This window comes from Cnephaeus nilssonii (assembly GCF_951640355.1).
Source record: "Cnephaeus nilssonii genome assembly, chromosome: 3".
NCBI classification, from domain to species: domain Eukaryota; kingdom Metazoa; phylum Chordata; class Mammalia; order Chiroptera; family Vespertilionidae; genus Cnephaeus; species Cnephaeus nilssonii.
Window position 1 is genome coordinate 97,699,952 of NC_137074.1, and position 20,970 is coordinate 97,720,921.

General features: G+C 37.7%; 1 protein-coding gene across 1 annotated transcript in view; it reads right to left on the reverse strand.

Moving 5' to 3' along the window:
* ROBO2 (roundabout guidance receptor 2) overlaps positions 1 to 20,970 on the reverse strand; it is a gene marked incomplete at its 3' end in the record, with an annotated part of 701,349 nt that overhangs the window by 189,541 nt on the left and 490,838 nt on the right. Inside the window, exons 3-4 of the mRNA XM_079766360.1 lie at positions 16,347 to 16,504; positions 11,989 to 12,109 (exon numbers count right to left, since the gene is read on the reverse strand). Of these exons, the coding sequence (XP_079622486.1) occupies positions 11,989 to 12,109; positions 16,347 to 16,504 (279 nt within the window). The remainder of the gene's footprint in view (positions 1 to 11,988; positions 12,110 to 16,346; positions 16,505 to 20,970) is intronic.

The following is a 20,970-nucleotide window of genomic DNA, read 5'->3' on the forward strand; positions in this document are numbered from 1 at the left end:
GTATATAAAAGCACAGAGCCTTTTGGAAAAGATATTACATTGATTCTTCAGTGAATTCCTGAGATAAATCATGTAGATCCTGTCATAAAAAATTTGGACACAGAATTCCACATAAATGAGAAAAGAGAAAAAAAATGATTTTTCAATTTATTAGGATGGCTCAGAATGCAAGACTGAAAGTTGAAACTAATATAAAAAAAAAGAAAATATATATTAATCATCAGGAATGCTAGAGAAAACAAAAGAAGTTGTACTTTTGCAAGTAAGTATTGTCTAAATTTCCCCACTTAGGCCATCATTTATCATTAACCCAATACTTCCATGAATGTTTTCAATTCATGTATGGAAAGCTAAATGCCTGATTTCTGTTTTTATTTAAATAAAAAGTCTGTCAATCTGATTTTTAAAAATAAAAATTACTAGTTTTTAATTATTTTAAACTATTAACTGCCCTATATATTTTTAAGGCTGCTTCTTATTATTTTCTCTTAAGTGTTCCCAAACTGTGCCCATTTTTTCTTTACTTAACTTTTATGTTTATTTGAGCATTCTATTTTAGTGTTTCTGTCCTTTATTCCTTGGTTTTTAATATGTAGTTACTCCATTAACACATTCTATCACTCTTCTACATAAAGCTAGGAAAAAATAATAGCTGTCCATAGAATCTTACCATGTAAGAGAAATATAAAACAAAAAGTAGTTTTGAACTTCTCTGCACACTTCAATTCCTTGTCTAATTTCTTTCTTTTTTTTTTATAATGGTCAAATGATGATACTTTAAATTACCATTTAAATTTTATTAGCACACATCTCCAAATAATAGAAAAGTCCAAAGTAGTGCTACTTATTGAAGTAGAAAGAGAAGTCAAAGAAAAGAGAGATGAAATCCATAGGAAGTTGACACAATTTATCTGTTCATATGGCCACGTTTAGTCAATTAGGACTTCAGTTTCAAATGCAATTTAAAAATGTGAGTATATTGCCAAAATACTTAAACATATTTAGCAAGAATACTTCAAAGAAAATAAATCACTTCAAATTACATGTTAAGAGAATAGAGTGGAAATACATGATTTTATTGACTAAAGGTCCATATTCATAAAACAAATATATAATTACAAGACAATATTTTAAAATTGACTTCTAGAGAGAAGAGGAAAGGGAGAAACATCAATGTGAGAAGGGAACATCTATCTACTACTGGGGATCAAGCACACAACCCAGGCATGTGCACTAACTAGAATCCCACCAGGCCATCCCTTGGTGCATGGGACGACACCCAACGAACTGAGCCACACTGGCCAGGGCAAGATCATATTTTATTGCAATAAACTCAACCACCATTGGTATTCAGAAGGAAGGCAACTATATCGCTCCACCATAGTGACAGTTGGGACCAATTTTTTTTTTTTTAAACACAAACCTACATATGCTCAATTATTTGCTCTTCAATACCCCAAACCCCAAGTCATAAAACAAGGTAAATAGGATTTTATCACAAAGAAGTTTTTTTTAATGCATAATTTAGAAAGAATCCAAAAAAGAATGGGAAACAAAGATTGCTTCTAATGATTTTAGGTAGTAGAATCAATTAACAGCTAAGTGTGCTGCCTCCACAACAGAACAAATCTGCATGCTGGATGGAAGGAATTAGTGTTATACTTTTGAACTCTGGACACTATGTGCTCCTAGCAACTATTTTCATGCTGGCATAGTTAATATTGAGCTATTGTTCCTGGAAGTAAACAGGCAATAGGATCAGTATCTCCCTATGAGTGCTTGGAATGTTAATAAAAATAAATCATTAGCATAAAATGTGGAATTGACTTTTTCTTCCCCATCATTTGGTATGTCCATCCAATTAATCTAAAAGCTGCAATAATCCAAGTTAAAAGAGAGCTAAGTCACTGTTGTTTCTAATGGGGATATTTTACTATAGCCTGGCATATGGCTGAATAAGTTAGGAGAAGTCTTTCCCTCATCTACTTATTTATTCAGATCATATTAATACAGCTTCTCCTATACCAGGTTTCAAGTTTGGTAGCCGGTGAACAGCCAGCATTTTGGTCTAAAAAAAAAAAAGTGGTGGGAGATAAAGTTAGTCAAGACCATGAAGAACCTCATATGCCATGTCAAGAAAAATGAGTTTTCCCTAGGGGGTGATAGAGAGCTCTTGAAGGATCTTAAGTAAGGAAGCAACATCTGTAATAATAAAAGTGTAATATGCTAATTAGACTGGACAGCAGAACAACCTTCCGGGTGTCATTCTTGACATCCTTCCAGACAAAGCTGTTGTGGTGGGGGCCGAGGCAGAGGTGGTTAGGGGCAATCAGGCAGGCAGGGGAACAGTTAGGGGCATCAGGCAGGCAGGCGAGTGGTTAGGGGCAATGAGGCAGGCAGGCAGAGTGGTTAGGGGTGATCAAGCAGGCAGGCAGGCTAGCAGTTAGGAGCCAGTGGTCCCGGATTGCAAGAGGGTGCTGAGGAAACCCCCCTCCCCGTGAATGAATTATGTGCACCAGGCTTCTAGTTTTTAAATGAAAAAAGGTCCTATTGACAGATCTGAGAAAGATGAATTAGAAGTGAAACATGAAGCAGTGAATTAGGTCAAACTATCATTGTAAGACTTGTTTCAGCTTAAACTGACAGTGTTTCTAAGGATATGGAAAAGGGGACAGAATAAAGAAATAACAGAACTGAGTAATCAGTCAGAAGTAGATGCTGAAGAAGCAAGGTCTAGAAAGATTCTCAAGTTTCTATTTAGCAATTGGCACAAACTTTCAGGTAAAGTATGGATATGGTATGTGTGTATGTGCATGTATGTGTGTGGAGATCCTTTCATTTCAGAAATGGTAAATATGACAAAAATAAACCTTTTACACTTAAGCCATTGTTACTCAGGTTTTTGTACTTGACATCAAATGCAGTCTTAATTAATAAGATAAAGGAGACTTCTTATATAATACAAGGGGAAAGAAAAAAATGATCTTTTTTGTAGGTATAGAAAAGTTCTTAGATTACAAAATCTAAATAAAGATAAAATCTAAAGAAACTTCTTAAGCATGATGAAGATATTTTATCAGAAATTAAATGCAAAATTATTTTTAAAGTAATATACTAAAGTCATGCCTATGAAAATCAGGAACAAGATAGACATTACTAATTAATAAGAAAAAAGAAGGGAAGTATGCATATTGGAGAAGAATCAAAATAATCTCTTGCCAACAGTACAAATACAGAACAATAAATTGATAATTGATAAATGCAACAAAAAATAAGAACTACATATGATCATTATTACAGTCTTGGAAAATGGAAAATTTTAGGATAAATTGTGGCAAATTCATACATTAAAAACACTAGTAAATCATTGTAATGTTAAAAGCTATCTATTTATCTCTTTATCATGTCATCATGGAAAATTTTCATGGCATGATGCTGACTATAAAGTAAGTTGCATAATGGTATGTGAGACTGGTTCCATTAAAACACACATGCAGCCCTAGCCGGTTTGGCTCAGTGGATAGAGCATTGGCCTGGGGACTGAAGGGTCCCGGGTTCGATTCCGGTCAAGGGCATGTGCCTTGGTTGCGGGCACATCCCCACTAGGGAGTGTGCAGGAGGCAGCTGATCGATGCTTCTCTCTCATTGATATTTCTCTCTATCCCTTTCTCTTCCTCTCTGTAAAAAAATCAATACAAAATATTTAAAAAAACAACACACATGCATACTTTCATTCAAAGATTTTGTATGTTTCCTTTAACATGCTATCAGTCACAAAATGACAACAGTTTAATATAATCGGAAGGGCAAATTTCACATTAGACTTGTCACAAACCTAAACTTGTCTCTTCATCCAGGGGACACCATCAGGATCCTTGAGGGCATTTTAGTTATCATACGTGTTCTAAGTCACATTGTTTTTATGGAGACACGTGGAAGCACCTAATTTGTAATTTCAGGAAGAAGCAAGATATAGGATTCCCTGATGCTGTTCTGATGAACTCAGCAGGGATGGAGGACATTGCAAGGAACCTGCTCTATTCTCTTCTGCCCTCAAGCAGAGTCTAGTTGCCTAGCAACTGGAAAACCACAGGAGAGTTTGTGGTATAGAATTTTTGGAAACCTAACATTGGCTCATGGTAGAAATATAATTCAATTAATTAAAAAAAAAAAGAAAATACAAAGAATAACCCAGATGAAAGTGATTTGCATATGCATGGTGCATTCAGATGGGTTTTATACCTGAATATATTAGGTTGTGCCTTCCAACAAAATAACAGTGACATTTACTAACACATTGGATTTTGGTCACAACTTTTGAAGTGTTAGTCTGAGAATTTCCATACCACCCATTACAACAATTATCTCTAAATCATACTACTCACTATTCCAATTGTTTTCTGATAATTATACTACGTTTACCTAATTTGCAATTTTAACTGCCTACAGAAATTATATGTTAAAATCTCTAACTTGGTCTATTATTTATTTTCCAGTTTCTTTGTCTAGATTTTATTTCCAGAAATTTTGAGAATCAGGAACATAAATATTAAATATTTAAAAAGTTGTACAGGCAGAAATGTATTTTAAGTGCTTTGTCTTTGTAGTGGCTACTATTACGATAAACAAAACACAAGCCACAACCCTTCCAGACACTTCCAATATAAAAATTACAAGGAAATATCTTGGGGTTTACTGCTTTGTATCAAAACCATCTGCAAACAAATGTAAACTTAGAAGACTTAAAAATTTAAGTTCATCTGAGAATCATACAGTAAATTGATAAATGATCACATTTAATACCCACTAATGCCCAATGGAGTTTGTATCCCAGGAAGCTCTGCACAATTAAAATACATATATATAAAACATCTTGAACTACTGTATAATGAACAGAACATTTTAAGGCATGTCAAAATAAGGTCATAAGGTCACTGATTTTTCCATGTTATCACCTTATGTCTGATCACATTGAAAAACAGGGCTAGAAATCTCAAGGGCTGTTTGCTGACTGCTTATCAATTAGATTAGAGTCCCTCTGAATGGCCAGGTCCCTAATTATATAGCCATGGAGTGATCAGAGGCAATGTCTTTGCCAATGCAATTAACATTTTTTATGCGAGATTAACTGGCTTTGAATCACCTGCATAACTTGCTTACAAAGTTAATCTCCCTAGAGACAGTAGTGTTGTTTGCAGTGTGGTACTATGTAAAGCACAGCTCTCAAGTAGGCAGGTCAATTTAGGTCCAAATTGGTATTCTGGCAAATCTAACTTTGTATGTGGCTGTTATAAAATCAAATACTAAGTTTCATTTTAATTATATAAATAATAGAAAAATATTCCATATAATACACAATACTATGAATCTAACATGTGGTCGCATGATCTCTTAAGTTTCTTACTTACATGCTACAATGAAAAAAATTAAGTTCCCAGTGGACAGATTTCTCTTTTAAGCATATTCAGTCATTGAATATGGCTGTGAAATTGTCAATGTCAGTGCTGTGACAACTATACTAGAATAACCTTCACAACTTTAAAATAAACTTTGCTCATCATTATAAATTATTGTTATGGAAACAATTACATAGGTAGAGTCCTTTAAGTCCTATAAGACCAAGGATATGCAATAAAAATACATTAGAGCTGATCACTGCTTGTAAACCTTGTTTTAACTTCAGCTGACCCAGAAGGAACTGGCACCCTGCAGTACCTAGTAACTTGGGAAGTCAGATGGTCTGCCCTCATATGTCTCCTCTTATTTAACTGGGCATATATAAAAGAACATGTGTTATGAGAGCTATTTAGTGTGAAATTATGAGCCCTTCTGGAACAAACTGAATGATAATTATCAGTCTGTCTGAATGTGATTAACTAAGTCCTGGCTGCATTAATTTCTTTTCTTGCCAAGAATTTTCTTTTTATAAGAGAAATTGTCCTATGAAGTAAAAATAAACATAAGTAAATGTTCTCAAGAGAAAATAAAATGCTTCTCTCAGCTTGTTTTAGAGGCAAAGTTTTATGTTATTGCTGATAACAGGATATGAGAGGCCCACTGACAGCAAGGTACATGTCTATTTATCTCATCACACTGAAACAGGGCTTTGACACATAGTAGGTGCTCAAGAGATATTTGTTAAATAAGTGACTAGATATAAAATATTTGGCTGTTTTAAAGGTTGCAAGTAAACACTATTTGTTTAAACTATATTGTTCCCAACAATCACCTGGGTTTTAACAGCCTATGTTTAGAATTCTTAAATGAAGGCCATCGTTTATAAATAACACTTAGATATTTCCTAAGGGTTGGCTGTGAGATATCTTCCCTCACAGATTTGTCTCTGGGTAGCTCAACTATACTTAGGCCATCAACTATTATTTCTTATACAATAACTGAAAATTAACACTACCAGCCCAAACCTGTGTCCTCAGCCCCAATAATTTGGCTAGTTCCCAATATGATCATCCTACCTTGATAGTCATCGGCTGACAAAATTTCCAAGTGTTCTTAGTGAACAGCAATGAAACACAAATGAACAATAGATAACTTGACATTTGAAGAAAGCCTCCAGTATGAAAGACTGAACAATGCAGGGTGGGGTGGGAAGAAGAAACTCAGAAGAAACAAAAGCAGGAAAGATTCACAAGTAAATTTTATTTAAAAAATAGAATAGTGTTTTTAAAATCCTGAGAAATAAGAGAGGTTAAAACATCCATGAAACAAGAACAAGATGACATAAATAGGGAAGAATTAGAGAAAAGAAAGGCCTAGAAGGTTTATCATCTAATTAGTAAATACACATTTGATAGAAAAATGGAATAGAAAAAAATGGATAGGATATTACCTTGACTTATTTGGATAAAGAGTTTTGTGACTGAGATTGCTTACCAGGTGTCTATCCACTAAAATTAAAAAAGTGCCAAAGCAAGGCACGGTATTGAAGCATTTAGAACGCTGGGATAAAAAGACAGCACTAGAAGAACAAAAGGAAAACTGGTCACATGGGGATCAGAAGCAGAGTAGTCTTCTCAATAGCAGCAGTGGAAGCTGAATAATATTGGAGGTGCGCTTTAATATTATGAGCAAAAGTATCTGTTTTTTAAACTAGAATTCTATAAGCAGCCAAAGTATCAATTAAATTTTGGATGGAATAAAGGCATTTGATGTGTAATGAGCTCGAGGCTCAAGTTATGTAGAAAGAAGGAGAAACATTTCTGAATACAGAAGTTACCCAAGAAAAACACACAGGATGCAGAAAGACGCGCATCCATTAACAGAGCAAAGGGAAGAGAGATGTGAGGATGACGTTTGTGGAGAGGCCTACGGAGCACCCAGCCCAGCCGGATGGGGCCAGCAGCCTGAAGCCTCCAGGCAGGCTGTAGCCAGGGTGGACTTCATACCTAAATAACAATGTAGAGGAATTTAAACATTCTGTAGAAATTGCAAAAAGAATTCATGATAGGTGTAGACAAACATAAGTAAAAGAAAAATTATTACTAACTCAAAGGAGAACACATATTGTACCACAAAAAAATGCCATCATAACATAACACAGCTCACAGTCTATATTTGCATGGTTACAATAATTCAAATTCTGAATATTAACATAACCAATGTTTCTGAAGTCATTATACTGGAAGGACCAACAGAAGGGAAAGTGGAGGATAGAAGGTGGGTCAGGGGGTAGAAGCAGGGCAAATCATCATTTTCCAAAATAGGAAATCAAAATAATGTATACAGTCATGGAATAAGTACATATTTAAAAGTAAAGAAATAAATCCCAGAAGAAATGTTTAAAATGAGGCTTGCAAGAATGTTTAAAGATGAGGTGCGTGTGTGTGTGTGTGCGTGTGCGTGTGCGTGTGTGTGTGTGTGTGTGTGTGTGTGTGTTGGAAAGTAAGGTGGGGCAAAATTTTTCTTTTTTTTCATTATTAGTTTTATAATACTTCTAGGGTCTGTTAGAAATGTGACATATAAAACATTTTTCATGTATTACTTTGATAAACATTTAAAAATCATTTGGAAAATTTTTTGGTTGTTTTTTAATACCGGTAATTAAATACCGGTAAATTTTGGATAACAGATATCCCAAACCTAACCATTGTTATAAACTTAATTGTATAATTTAACTCTAGTTTCTCTGTCTTCAGGATCTTGTGAATTTATGTTTTTGTGTGTTTTTTAATTGATTTCAGAGAGGGATAGAGAGAGAGAAGCATCAATGATGAGAGAGAATTATCCATCAAAGGCCTTCTGCACTCCCCCTACTGGGGATTGAATCTACACCTTAAGCATGTGCCCTGACTGGGGAAATGAACCATGACCTCCTGGTTCATGGGTCGATGCTCAATCACTGAGCCACACTGGCAGGGTCAGGATCTTGGGAATTTAATTGACATATGTAAATTGCTATGGAGTATTCTATTTCTTAAATTCATTTTAGATATAGGAAGGGAGAGAGAGAGAGACATCAATCTCCTGCCGCCCGCAGGTGCCCTGATGGGGGATGAAACCCACAATCTAAGTATATGCCCTAACCAGAAATTGAACTCACCACCTTTTGATGTATGAAATGATGGTCCAACCAACGGAGTCATACCAGACATGGTGGGAGTATTCTTTATAAAGATATCTAAACCCTCCCATCTATTTTAGCATTTACACTATGATACCTATTTATAATTTTTAGACTTGGTACCTCCTACTTAACTAGGATATTATTTTACATTAAAGGGGAACAAACAGGGTAAATGATTCATGGAGTATGCTATAGTAACATTTTGAACATTACATTACATTGATCATATCTTTGTCTAAAGGGCAGATCTTTAAAATATAAGTTGCAATTTTCAAGCTACAAAAGATCTAAGTCCAAGACCACTTAATAGAGAATCAAAATATTTGCAGATGGGTTTTATATTAGCAAAGACCCTTTATTTTATTTTATTATTTTTTTAATATTGTATTTTATTATTTTTTAAAATTTCTTTATTGATTAAGGTATCACATATTTGTCCTCATCCCCCCTTTATTCTTTTAATTATTTTTCTTGCCATTTATAAGTGAATCATATTTTGGAACAATTAAATATTATCAGTTACTTTTTCTGTATTACACATCTTTAAAGTAAATATGGGGTTGCAAAGGATATTTAAAAACTTCCTTATAACTACAGTGGTTATATTAGCCAGATTTTTGGTTGTTCTTGATAATCTTCCCCTGAGAATGTTTTTTCCATTGACTTTTTTTTTCTTTTTAAGGAGAGAGAATGGAAGGGAGAAAGAGAGAGAGAAAGAGAGGAAGGAAGAAAGAAACATTGATGTGAGAGACACATTGATGGAATGTTTCTCGCATGCACCCCGACTGGGCCTGGGATCAAACCTGCATCCCAGGTACATGCCCTGGACCAGGTCAATGCTCTAACCACTGAGAGACACCAGCCAGGGCAATAGCCAGAATTTTTTTAAAAGAAGAATTTCTAATACATGAAAATAAAGTTGAGAGAGAGGAGGGAGAGAATGTAACCAGTTTTGCTTTTCTAAACTTAGATCAGAGATGATAATTCTAACAATGATGAAATATAAAGAGGTTTAAAAGTAAAATTATCGCCGAAACCGGTTTGGCTCAGTGGATAGAGCGTCGGCCTGTGGACTCAAGGGTCCCGGGTTCGATTCCGGTCAAGGGCATGTACCTTGGTTGCGGGCACATCCCCAGTAGGGGGTGTGCAAGAGGCAGCTGATTGATGTTTCTCTCATCGATGTTTCTAACTCTCTATCCCTCTCTCTTCCTCTCTGTAAATAAAATATATTTAAAAAAAAAAAGTAAAATTATCCTGGATGCAAAAGCACCAAAATAAAATAAAGAAGGTCTCATTATACAGAGCACACTAGTTATTTTATTTTCTCTAAAAATTGGGGAATCTCAGGCAGTACTTGTCACATCATGGTTAGACCATCATTACTGTTTTTATCTTTTATTTCTTGGTTTGGATGTGTGCGTTTTTTCTTATCAATAATGGAATTTTAGTTTTCCCCCACAACTTAATATTGTAGTTGTAACCCCTTAGGTCAGTTCTGACTAGTTTACACCATCAGATAAATGTTTCTCAGCTTCCTAAATCAATTCTTCCAGAGAAACTGCCTCTAGACAAATTCAATCTCTTTGGTTTATAGCTATTTTCAAAATAATTTAGAAGTCACCCTGTAACTCCTGACACGTTTAGGGATCTCCTGTACTTCTCATCACATCTTCAGGTAAATATTTTATAACACAATCACAGTTTGGTAAGTCTAATTGCTCAGGTAATGAGATTAAACACTTTCAAATTCCTTCTGAAGGCAGTAAATACTGCTGTAATGCAACATTTTTGTGATCCAAAGCTGTGGTAGTTATGGAAAAATAGCATGAGTGTTCCTTGTGGGTTTTCACTGCTCATGCTCAGTGACCACTAATTTTGTATATTGCCAAACAAAACTGCATTTTACTTATTACAGAGAGGAAGACGTTTTGGGACTCATAGGTGACTGCATGAAATTTAACGAAAAAATGGATGCTTGTCTGTGCTCTGCAGGACAGCAATTTACATGCATACTTTGAATAATTTTATTTTATTCTTCAATTCCTTTCATGGATGATGAGATTTCTCCTGGTTTTGTCATTTGAGACTTCAAGCTGCGTAATATCTGCAAGGAGTATTACCAGAGATTACTTGTACTCAGAGTGATTGAAGAGAGGTGCTTGCACTCTGGTGCATATTGACAGAGCACACCCTGATCCTAAAAATGGAATTGCAAGCATAACAGGGCCGGTTTTGGCATTATGGCACTCTGTTACCCCATGGGGTGGCACTTCCCAAACTAAAGAGAAGTCTCTTTAGGGACTTGTTCAGGATTCAGTTGCTACCCTCAGGGTGTTCTGGAATAATGGCAAAAAAAAAAAAAAAAGACATATTGTGCATAGAACCAGGAGTCTCTTTTACTGGTACACAAAAAGTACTTTAAAAAACCACAATTATCTCTTATATGTTGGAAAGAAAATCACATATATTGGCAATAGTGAATTTTTTTATTAAGATACAGATATTCATACATGTAAATATGTTTAAGTACATGTGTGCATATACATATGTGTGTGCATGTGTGCATTTGTGAGTGTGTATATACATAATATATATCTCCATACAGAGATTTGAATGGGATTTTGTTGTCTTCTAAAGGAAGGTTTCATTTTCTAGTATCTTTAGAATTCTTGTTTTCCGTCATTTTTTTCTTACAATATTCCACAGCTGCCCTGTAGTATTTCTCTTACTTTTGTTTACTTGGCGGTCTTTATTATCCACAACTTTCTCCTTCTTAATGCTTTCTCCACTATTTCTGTGATACATATTTGTCAGGTTTTAACTAATAAATTAAAACTTCAGCTAAAGAGTCCTTTGGTCTTTAAAGTTGAAGAAACATAAATATCATAACGAAATAGTTTTTTTCTTTCTAATTTTCTTTCTAGTCTTTCAATAATCAGCTAAAATTCCAAATACCTCAATTTGAAATTTTTAAAGTAGAAAAAAAGTGAAACGTCTTTGTATTACAATCTCTAACTTAAAAGAAAAACACACTTTGTCTTGCACATAACTTGTTAAATGCATCATAGTAGAATAAGTGATAAACTTTAGGATATAATATCTCAAATAGATTTTGAAAAAGTACAATTATTTATATTATGATGAAAGGCAAACCTGTATAAATACGAGAATAGAGTAGGTGGATTAACATTTCAAATGTTTTCTTTTTCATCAAAGTTTCATCAAAGATTCATCTTGGAGACAGAAACAAAACACACAAAAAATGGACAATTCCAGCCTGTCACTGCTTACCATAAGTCATAAAAAACCGTCTCTATATGGCCTGTGTTTAGTAGTAATAAAAAAACACTTAGAAACAAAGGGAAAAATGATATAAACAGCAATTTGTAATTAAAAGAGAGTTTTACCGAAAACAGTCAGCTCTGCTGGATCACTGTCTCTTTCTCCCACCATATTGGTGCCAACACAGGTGTACATCCCTGCATCACTTTTCCTGGTATTGGAGATCATCAGTTTTCCACCACGGATCTGTTAAAAGAACAATCAAAAAGAGAGAAAAAGAATGGAAAGGAAACATCACTAATAAATAATTTTGAATAATTAAGCACGTTTGTCTTTCCTAAAGGAAATAGCTCTGGAGCTAGGACTCAAAACTCTCCCACTATTTTGACATCTGCATGTGTCCTTTTTTCTCTTAAATTCTCCTCCAAAAGAAGCTCCCAATTCCCTTTCTATAGAATGGTTCTTTAAGGTAGACTTCATCTCCTGCCTGGTCTTATTTTGTGTGTTGTGACTGCCCCCATCAAATCCCAATATTTGGTCTTCACTCTGTGATTTGGTCAGATGAACCACTATTGACATTTGTCATCAGAAAGGAGCATCAGGTATTTGCTTTGGATAATAAAAATAATCCAACTGACTCGGAGGGATTCCACAAGTATTTATTGAATACCTACCTCTACAGGCTGGGCAGTTTTCTAGGCACTTGGGATTCAGTAGTAATCCAAATATAAAAATGCTTGCCTTCCTGGAGCTTACTTTTAACTTGTGTATATTATCTTGGTCTCATCTTAATTTTAATTATGAGAAAATTTTTGAAGAATAGAATGGTATGGATAAAAACAATTCAAATTTTTGGAATGATGCCTATGAGTTGTTACATTCGTTTTTAACAGCTTCTCTCTAGATGTCTAAAGTCAGAAGCATGTATTGACTTAATAAACATGTAATCTTGTTTAAATGTGTGTTTGTTAAAGAGGATGCTAAAGGAGAATTAGGTTTTCAGTAAGTTTATCATTGACTCATAGTTTCTTTTACAATTTTGGTGATTTTTTAATTTTATTTCCCTAATGCAACAATCTTTACTTGACAATGACTGACTGTTTTTAAAGAGATATGAGATAAGAACATGCTCTTTTTCTTTGTTAATTTTTAAATTCATAGGCAAACAACACTAATATAGTTATGTTCTCATTAGAGATATTTCTGGCTTTAAAACCTGTCAAGTTATAGAAAGGAATTCCCTACTTTATTTTCTTTTTACCTGGGAAGACTTTCAACATGTTCTCAGTTATATACAGTAGAGCATAATGAAGTCAATGTTATAAAAATGATGATGGAGGCAATTTCTTCTCCCCTTGAGGCTGAATTTGGCAATATGGCCTGATTTGATCAATGAAACTAAAACAATTTTTCACCAGAAGGAAAGTGCTTGGACATTGGGACTTGCCTTCTCTTGCTGCAGCTGGAACCTTGGGACCACCATGGGGACCAGCCTGAATCAACCTGATGGACAATTAGAGGCCATGAGGTGATGAAGATGCCCAGCTGAGAGTCTGTCAATTGCCAGATGTGTTGTAAGGTTATCCTAGATCATTCAGCTGTCAGCACATCTTTAAATAAGCCACAGAAGCATGAGGAAGCCTAGCAAACATCAAATACGCTGGGCCAGAGTGAAGAGCTATCAGTTTACCCACAGAATCATCTATCTATATATATAAAGAACCAATGTCCATAACCTCCAAAATGACCAAAGGCTCGACCAAATGCCAGGCTGCACGCACAGCATGCCGAGCGGGCTGAATTGCTGACCTCTCAGAGAGAGAGAGAGGCGGGGCTGATCAGCAGTGGTAATGGCTGCTGGTGAGGCCCAGAGAGAGAACCTGCTTCTCTCTCCGGGCCTCGCCAGCAGCCAAGCCTCTCTCTCCCAGAGGTCGGCAGTTCAGCCCGCTCGCCAGCAGCCTCAGGTGGCTGCTGATCAGCCCCAACTCAATGATCAGGTCTGGAGATGCTGACTGGCATAGAAACCAACCAATCAGAACCAAATCTGGGTAATTGCGAGGAGCCAATTGCCGCCTAAGAGGCGGAGCTTTTGATGCTGACTGGCATAGAAACCGACCAATAAGAAACTACTCTGGATGAACTGCAAAGGCAGAACCTAAGGTGGGGACTGAGGAGGAGTTTTAAGGGCAACAGCCGTTTGGTGTAAGGTGTAAGAAAGTGATTCAATTTTTTAATGACCGGTTTGGCAGTATAGTGCATATGTCTGGCCATCAGTCCAGATATAGGGATTATGTGTTTTTGTCTGCCAAGATCATCTCCTCCTGCTGAAAAAGGCTTTCCCCCTACCCCATTTAAGCAATCCTATCCTATATAATTTATCTATACTAATAAAAGGGTAATATGCTAATTAGACTGGGTCGACCGGCCATCTTCCAGATGTCCGACTTTCTTCCTGACAAAGCCATGGTGGTGAGGCAGAGGCAGTTAGGGGTGATTAGGCCAGCTGAGGAGGGCGGTTGGGGGTGAGATCAGGCTTGCAGGGGAGGGTAGTTGGGGATGAGATCAGGCCAGCAGAGGAGGACAGTTGGGAGCAAGATCAGGACTCCAGGGGAGGACAGTTAGGGGTGATCAGGCAGGCAGGCAGGCAGAGGCAGTTAGGGGTGATTAGGCAAACAGGAAGAGAGGTTAGGGGCAATCAGGCAGGAAGGGAGGCAAGGTAGGGGTGATCAGGCTGGCAGGAGGCAAGATAGGGGCAATCAGGCCGGCAGGCAGAGGGATTAGGGGCAATCTGGCAGGCAGATAGGCAAGTGGTTAGGTGCCAGTCATCCCGGATTGCGAGAGGGATGTCTGACTGCCGGTTTAGGCCCAATGTGGGATCGGGCCTAAACCAGCAGTCGGACAATCCCCAAGGGGTCCCAGATAGGAGATGGTGCAGACTGGGCTGAGGAACCCCCACTCCATGCACGAATTTTGTGCACCAGGCCTCTAGTAGTCTAAATAAAATGGTTACTAAAAGCCACTGTGTTTGAGGTGGTTTGTTACAAAGGTAAAGCTAAATGATACTAACATGAGCTAGAAACCCTTGAACATTGATTTTATTCCTTCATCAGGAGCACAATTTCATAACTTGGTACTCTAGCAGAGACCATTAGCAAACAAGTTCTCTAGGGCAATGTAGATCTTCAGAGTTCAAGACAGAATAACATATATACATGCTGTGATCTCCTACATGGCTTATTTGGTTCTGTGTTATGATGCAATCACAATGTACACATAAGAAAAAAAAGTATTTATTAGATATTTTTAAAGATAATAGACACTCAGACTATAGGGACTTTTGATAGAAATGAAACATTGTTTTCAGTTAAATGAGGTATTATTTTTAAAATATTCATTCTCAATTATTATACTCAGTATAATTCTCAAAAATTACACTAAAATAATGTCAGAAGGTTGAGGCATTATCTATTATTTCAGTAGACTGGTTTTCACAAACTTCATATACAAATCTTGAGTAGACCCTCTGAAAAAAATAAAATAATTGTATGCTATTACTTTATCTACCACTTTACCATTTTCTGGGTGTTTTATTTTGAATATTAATAAACTGATGCACCTAATTACTAGTTTCCCTTAAAAATATACTATTTTTCTATAAGGGCTAAACTGCAGAACCAGCTAGTCATTATTATTTTCATTTTACTTTATATCTCTAAACTTTTAAATGAATTCATGTATGAAAGTTTGGTTATAACTATTATTAAACTGGAAAAGTGCTTGGAATATTTATCACCTCAAATTATTTCATTTTATAATTTTTAAAATGATGCAAAAAGAAATACCCTAGTTAATATGGTTTATGGCCATCATTTATACTTTAACAATCACATGCTGCATGAGCTACAGATGCATTTGAAGATCTTAAAAAGAGCAGAGACTGCAATATTGAGCTGCAAATATATATTTACATAGTCAAGTTGGTGCAATTCTATTTTTACTGTTTTGTTCATTTTTTATTTTTATTACTTTATTTGTTTTTAATCTTTATTGTTGAAAGTATTACATATGTCCCCCTTTTTCCCCCATTGACCCTTCTAGCCCTCCCCGCGTACCCCCAAGCCTTTACCAGCCTATTGTCAGTGACCATGGGTTATGCATACTAGTATATGCATACAGGTTCTTAGGTTGATCTCTTCCCACCCACCTACCCTCCCCAGCCTTCCCTCTGAGGTTCCACAGTCTGTCACATGCTTCTATGTCTCTGGACCTATTAGGTACACTTGATTTACATAATTTTTGTCTTTGAAACCTCATCCCAAAGTTATTGTTTTTGGTTCCCCCTTTTCAGTCCTTTCAATACAGTGTAAAAGGTAGTTAGTATTCAAATGCAGTTCGACAATTTTATTCACAGAATAAAATAAAATATATCAATTTTAAGACTTGAAATTCAGTTTCTCTAGGCATTCGTTTTAATTTCACTCACACTTATTCTTTCTTCCTTGTCATCAATTCGAACTTTGTCTTTCTTCCAGTAGATGGTGGGTTCAGGGTGTCCTCGGGGGGGCTGGCACTCCAGGATGGCAGGCTCTCCAGCTGCCACCACAACGTCGGTGGGATTTTGCCGGAAGTCATCTCGTAACACTGAAGGAAAACAGTTGTAGTGAAAGAAAATTCAATAACGGCCACATCTCTTACAAAGGTAACTTAAAGTCTCATTTACTTTGTTCTAAAAAAGTTACCAGGGTGACGACTACGTAAGCATGCCCAACTTACAAAACCTAGAGTCAACCTAAGTGTTCATCAACAGGAAAATGAATAACTGTGACAATGCACCTTTGCTATAAAATCTGACTTAAAAATAAGGTAAGTCTAAGAAAAAAAGGGTAGAAATGTTCACGATATAGTTCATAAATAATTACATTATTCATAATAAAACTCAAAGTACACAACTTTATGTAGTATGATCCTATCTTCTATTTAAAAAGCGTATGTATGTGTATATAAATATATTAAAATAAATGGTCAAATTATACTTAAAACCCTGAAACAAGCTGTGTGTACATGGTCTGTGAACATGAAGGCGTATCTGTCTGGGAGGGGACGTGGGTGAGAAATCTTTGAGAAAGGCCTTTCTCCTGACCTGAATATGGACATGATCCACATTGTTTTCATTACACTTCAGAAGATAGACTCATTGTTCACCCTTGCAACACACTAGCACCCACACACACAGGGCTACATTCTCATTCTCTCTGCATCTCCACCTGCCGAGCGACATCTGGGCAGCGTGGCATTTGGAGCAGGGATATCCCTTATAGCAGTTTTGCCAGCCTGAATACCCCTCCTTTCATTAAGAGAACAGCAGGTTGGACCTCTGCTGTAACCTCTGAAAATCTGGCATGCCTGGCTCTCCAAATGTCACCTATCTATCTGTGTGCACTTTCCTTCTGCTGGCAACCTGAAAAGCCTGGAGAAATAACTTGGTCCTATTCGATGGCAGGATGCTGAGTTTATTTAGCAAATAAAGGCAAAGATTCACAAAAATAGTGGATAACAGTTAATATATCACATACCTCAACTGCCTCTCTTTTCCCTAACTTCCTTGACTTTTTTATTCTTTGATATTCCAACACTGACAAATGTGCTTCCTAAGTGGGCCTATAGGTAAAACAAATATATATACTCACACAAATATAGATGAGTGTTTATGTATATATAGCATACATACATATATACATATACACATACTAGAGGCCTGGTGCACAAAAATTTGTGCACTATGTGGCGGGGAGGGGGGCATCCCTCAGCCTGGCCTGTGCCCTCTCACAGTCTGGGACCCCTCAGGGGATGTCTGACTGAAAGCTCAGGCCCGCTCCCCAGGGGATCAAGCCTAAGCTGTCAGTCAGATATCCCTCTGGGAGCCCTCGGGTGATGTCCACCTGCCCACTTAGGCCCGTTCCCTGGGGGGAGCCGGTCTAAGCCATTAGCCAGACATCCTTAGTGCTGCTGTGCTGGCCAGCCATGAGCCAGTTTCTGGCTGAGTGGTGATTCCCTGTGGAAGTGCACTGACCACCAGGGGGCAGTTCCTGTGTTGAGCGTCTGCCCCCTGGTGGTCACTGTGCATCATAGGAACTGGTCGTTCCCCCATTAGGGTCAATTTGCATATCACCCTTTTATTATAAGAGATACATATTATACACACATATACTATAAATGTATGCACATGTATGTGTATACGTATATATTGGCCAAGCTATTTGAAATAAAAATTAATCAGCTTGTGCTAGCCTGTTATTTAAATCACCTGCTGTAAATGTGGATTAGACCAACCAGCTTTGGTGTCCTGTAATGAGGCACACTTCAGCACTTTGCCATATATATATGATTTCAGAGAGGAAGGGAGAGAGAGAGAGACAGAGAGAAAAGCATCAATGATGAGAGAGAATCATTGATTCACTGCTTCCTGCATGCCCCCTACTGGGGATGGAGCCCACAACTCAGGCATGTGCTCTGACCGGAATTGAACTGTGACCTCCCTGTTCATAGGTCAATGCTCAACCACTGAGCCACTGCAGCTGGGCATCACTCTGCTTCTTGCTTGGGCCATGTATCCAGGCTCATTGTCACCCTCCAAATAAATAGTAGAAGTCCCCTGTCCTGAGAATAACTGCAGAGAGACAACTGAGTGACTTTAGGGCTTTTCTTGTCTCTTGCAAAACCTCCTCTAACAGGGTTTTCCATCTTAATGAAGTCAGGACTCTTTATGAGATTAGAGAACCTTGTCTCCTATTGAAGGAGCAGTAAGAAACTGTTCAGCACAAATTGCTTGCTCTCAGTTTATAAACTGATTAATTTGCAGCTTTCACTGCTAAGGAAATGTGTTCCATTTTAGCAAGTTTCCCTTGTCTAACTGGCAGGAAAGGTGTGATTTATTTGCTTAAGGATTTGCTTTTGAATGAGCTGAGAAGTGTGCATTTCAATGTGACATTCTGGCAGGGGAGGTGAGAAGAGGTTTGTGGTTCCCTCTTCCAGGTAAATCCTCCAGGGAGAGCAAGCTGGTGACTCATTTATATTCTAAATACAGAACAGCTGCCTACTTATGCAATGTTAAGACATGCAAAAATATGGTAACAGGGTGGTGAGCACCCCTACAATATACAGTGCTGGCAGCAAATGGTGTTTTGGCAGGCCCCCAATCTGTTTCAATATGACACATCTGGTCAGTGGAAGGACCTTCTCCAGAACTGGTCTCTTAACAAACGACATGCCCAAAAGCCTCTACTCAAATGGTACTTAGGACCTTCGCAAATCATTCAGATACACGGTGTGTTACATCAATTTGCAACAAGACTAATTAAGAAGAAAAAGGTCCTTTGACCTGGGGGACACAAAAGAGAAAAATACCATGACAAAATAAGGTCTGTTCCTCGTAAACGATATAACATGGGTTTATGGCATTCAGAAAAAAGAAAATGACTCCATTTGGCAAATGAAGCCAAGAAATCAAATATCAACTGTAATTTTAGGCTTTTAGATTACTCACCCAGAGAGTAGGTTGAGATAATAAGATAATGGGTGCTGTACCTGCTTCAACTTGTAAAATGCTCTTTGGGGTTTGCATAGTATCAGTTAATTCATTTTTTTGCTTAGTGATATCATTTCTTTTACTCTAAGTCTTTGGGATAATAAAATGTTACTTCTCTCTTTCTCGCAAATAAAACATTGACGAGAAGACATCCTTTTCTGCAGGTTCTATCATGGAAAACAGAGAACTTGCTCTTAGGAAAAAGTAAAATCATTTTTACTCTCTTCACATTTTTATGAAGAACATATGTGTTCTGATATTTATTTATATCTTTCTGAGGTTTGTATATCCCTTCATAAATGTAAGCAAAGTAAAATGAAATAATATTTATTATTTCCAAATTTTGAGTTAATTATTCATTTCAGTCCTGGATTTTTCCCTGTGCTTAATTGCAGGTGATAAGGCATAGAAGATATTAGCTATAGTAAAGGATTCTATGGATGAAAGGAACTAAAATGGTTTTGTAAATGTAGGGAGCAAGTCTAAATTATGTCTATTTTTTCTCTTTAAGCTCTTATTGTAGAAAGAGCTGAAAGCTACATTTTAAAAAATCTTTACTGTTGAAAGTATCTCCTATAATAAAAGCCTAATATGCAAATTGAACATCACTCCAACACATAAGATGGCTGGCCCCATGTGGTCAAAGATGGCCACCCCCATGTGGACACAAGATGATCCACCACAAGATGGCTGGCAGGGTAGGGCAGTTGTGGGTGATCAGGCCAGCAGGGGAGGGCAGTTGGGAGGGACAAGGCCTGCAAGGGAGGGCAGTTAGGGGCCACCAGGCCAGCAGGGGAGGGCAGTTATGGGCGACCAGGCTGGCAAGGGAGGGCAGTTAGGGGTGACTGGGCCAGCAGGGAAGGGCAGTTAGGGGGGGGGGAGTTATAGACTAGGCCAGCAGGGGAGGGCAGTTAGGGGTGACCAGGCCAGCAGGGGAGGGCAGTTTGGAGGGACAAAGCCTGCAAGGGAGGGCAGTTGGGGTGTCAGGCCTGCAGGGGAGGGCAGTTGGGGGGGATAAGGCCTGCAGGGGAGGGCAGTTAGGGTTGACCAGGCCGGCAGGGGAGGGCAGTTAGGGGCAATTGGGCCAGCAGGGGAGCAGTTAGGCGTCAATCAGGCTGGCAGGGGAGTTGTTAGGGGGTGATCAAGCTGGCAGGCAGAAGCAGTTAGGGGCAATCAGACAGGCAGGCAGATGAGCGGTTGGGAGCCAGCAGTCCTGGATTATGAGAGGGATGTCCAACTGCCAATTCTGGGTGAATGTTATTAGATTTACATAACAGTAAATCCAATAAATGGGCATTCAGTCATTCAGCCAGACATCCCTTGAGGGAGTCCCAGATTGGAGAGGGTGCAGGCTGGGCTGAGGGACACCACCCCCCCGTGCACGAATTTCATGCACCGGGACTCTAGGTACATATGTTTCCCCTTTTCCTCCATTGACCTCTTCTAACTCCTCTCCATGCCCTAAGCATTCACCATCCTATTGGTTGTGTCCATAGCTTATGCATATATGAACAAGTTCATT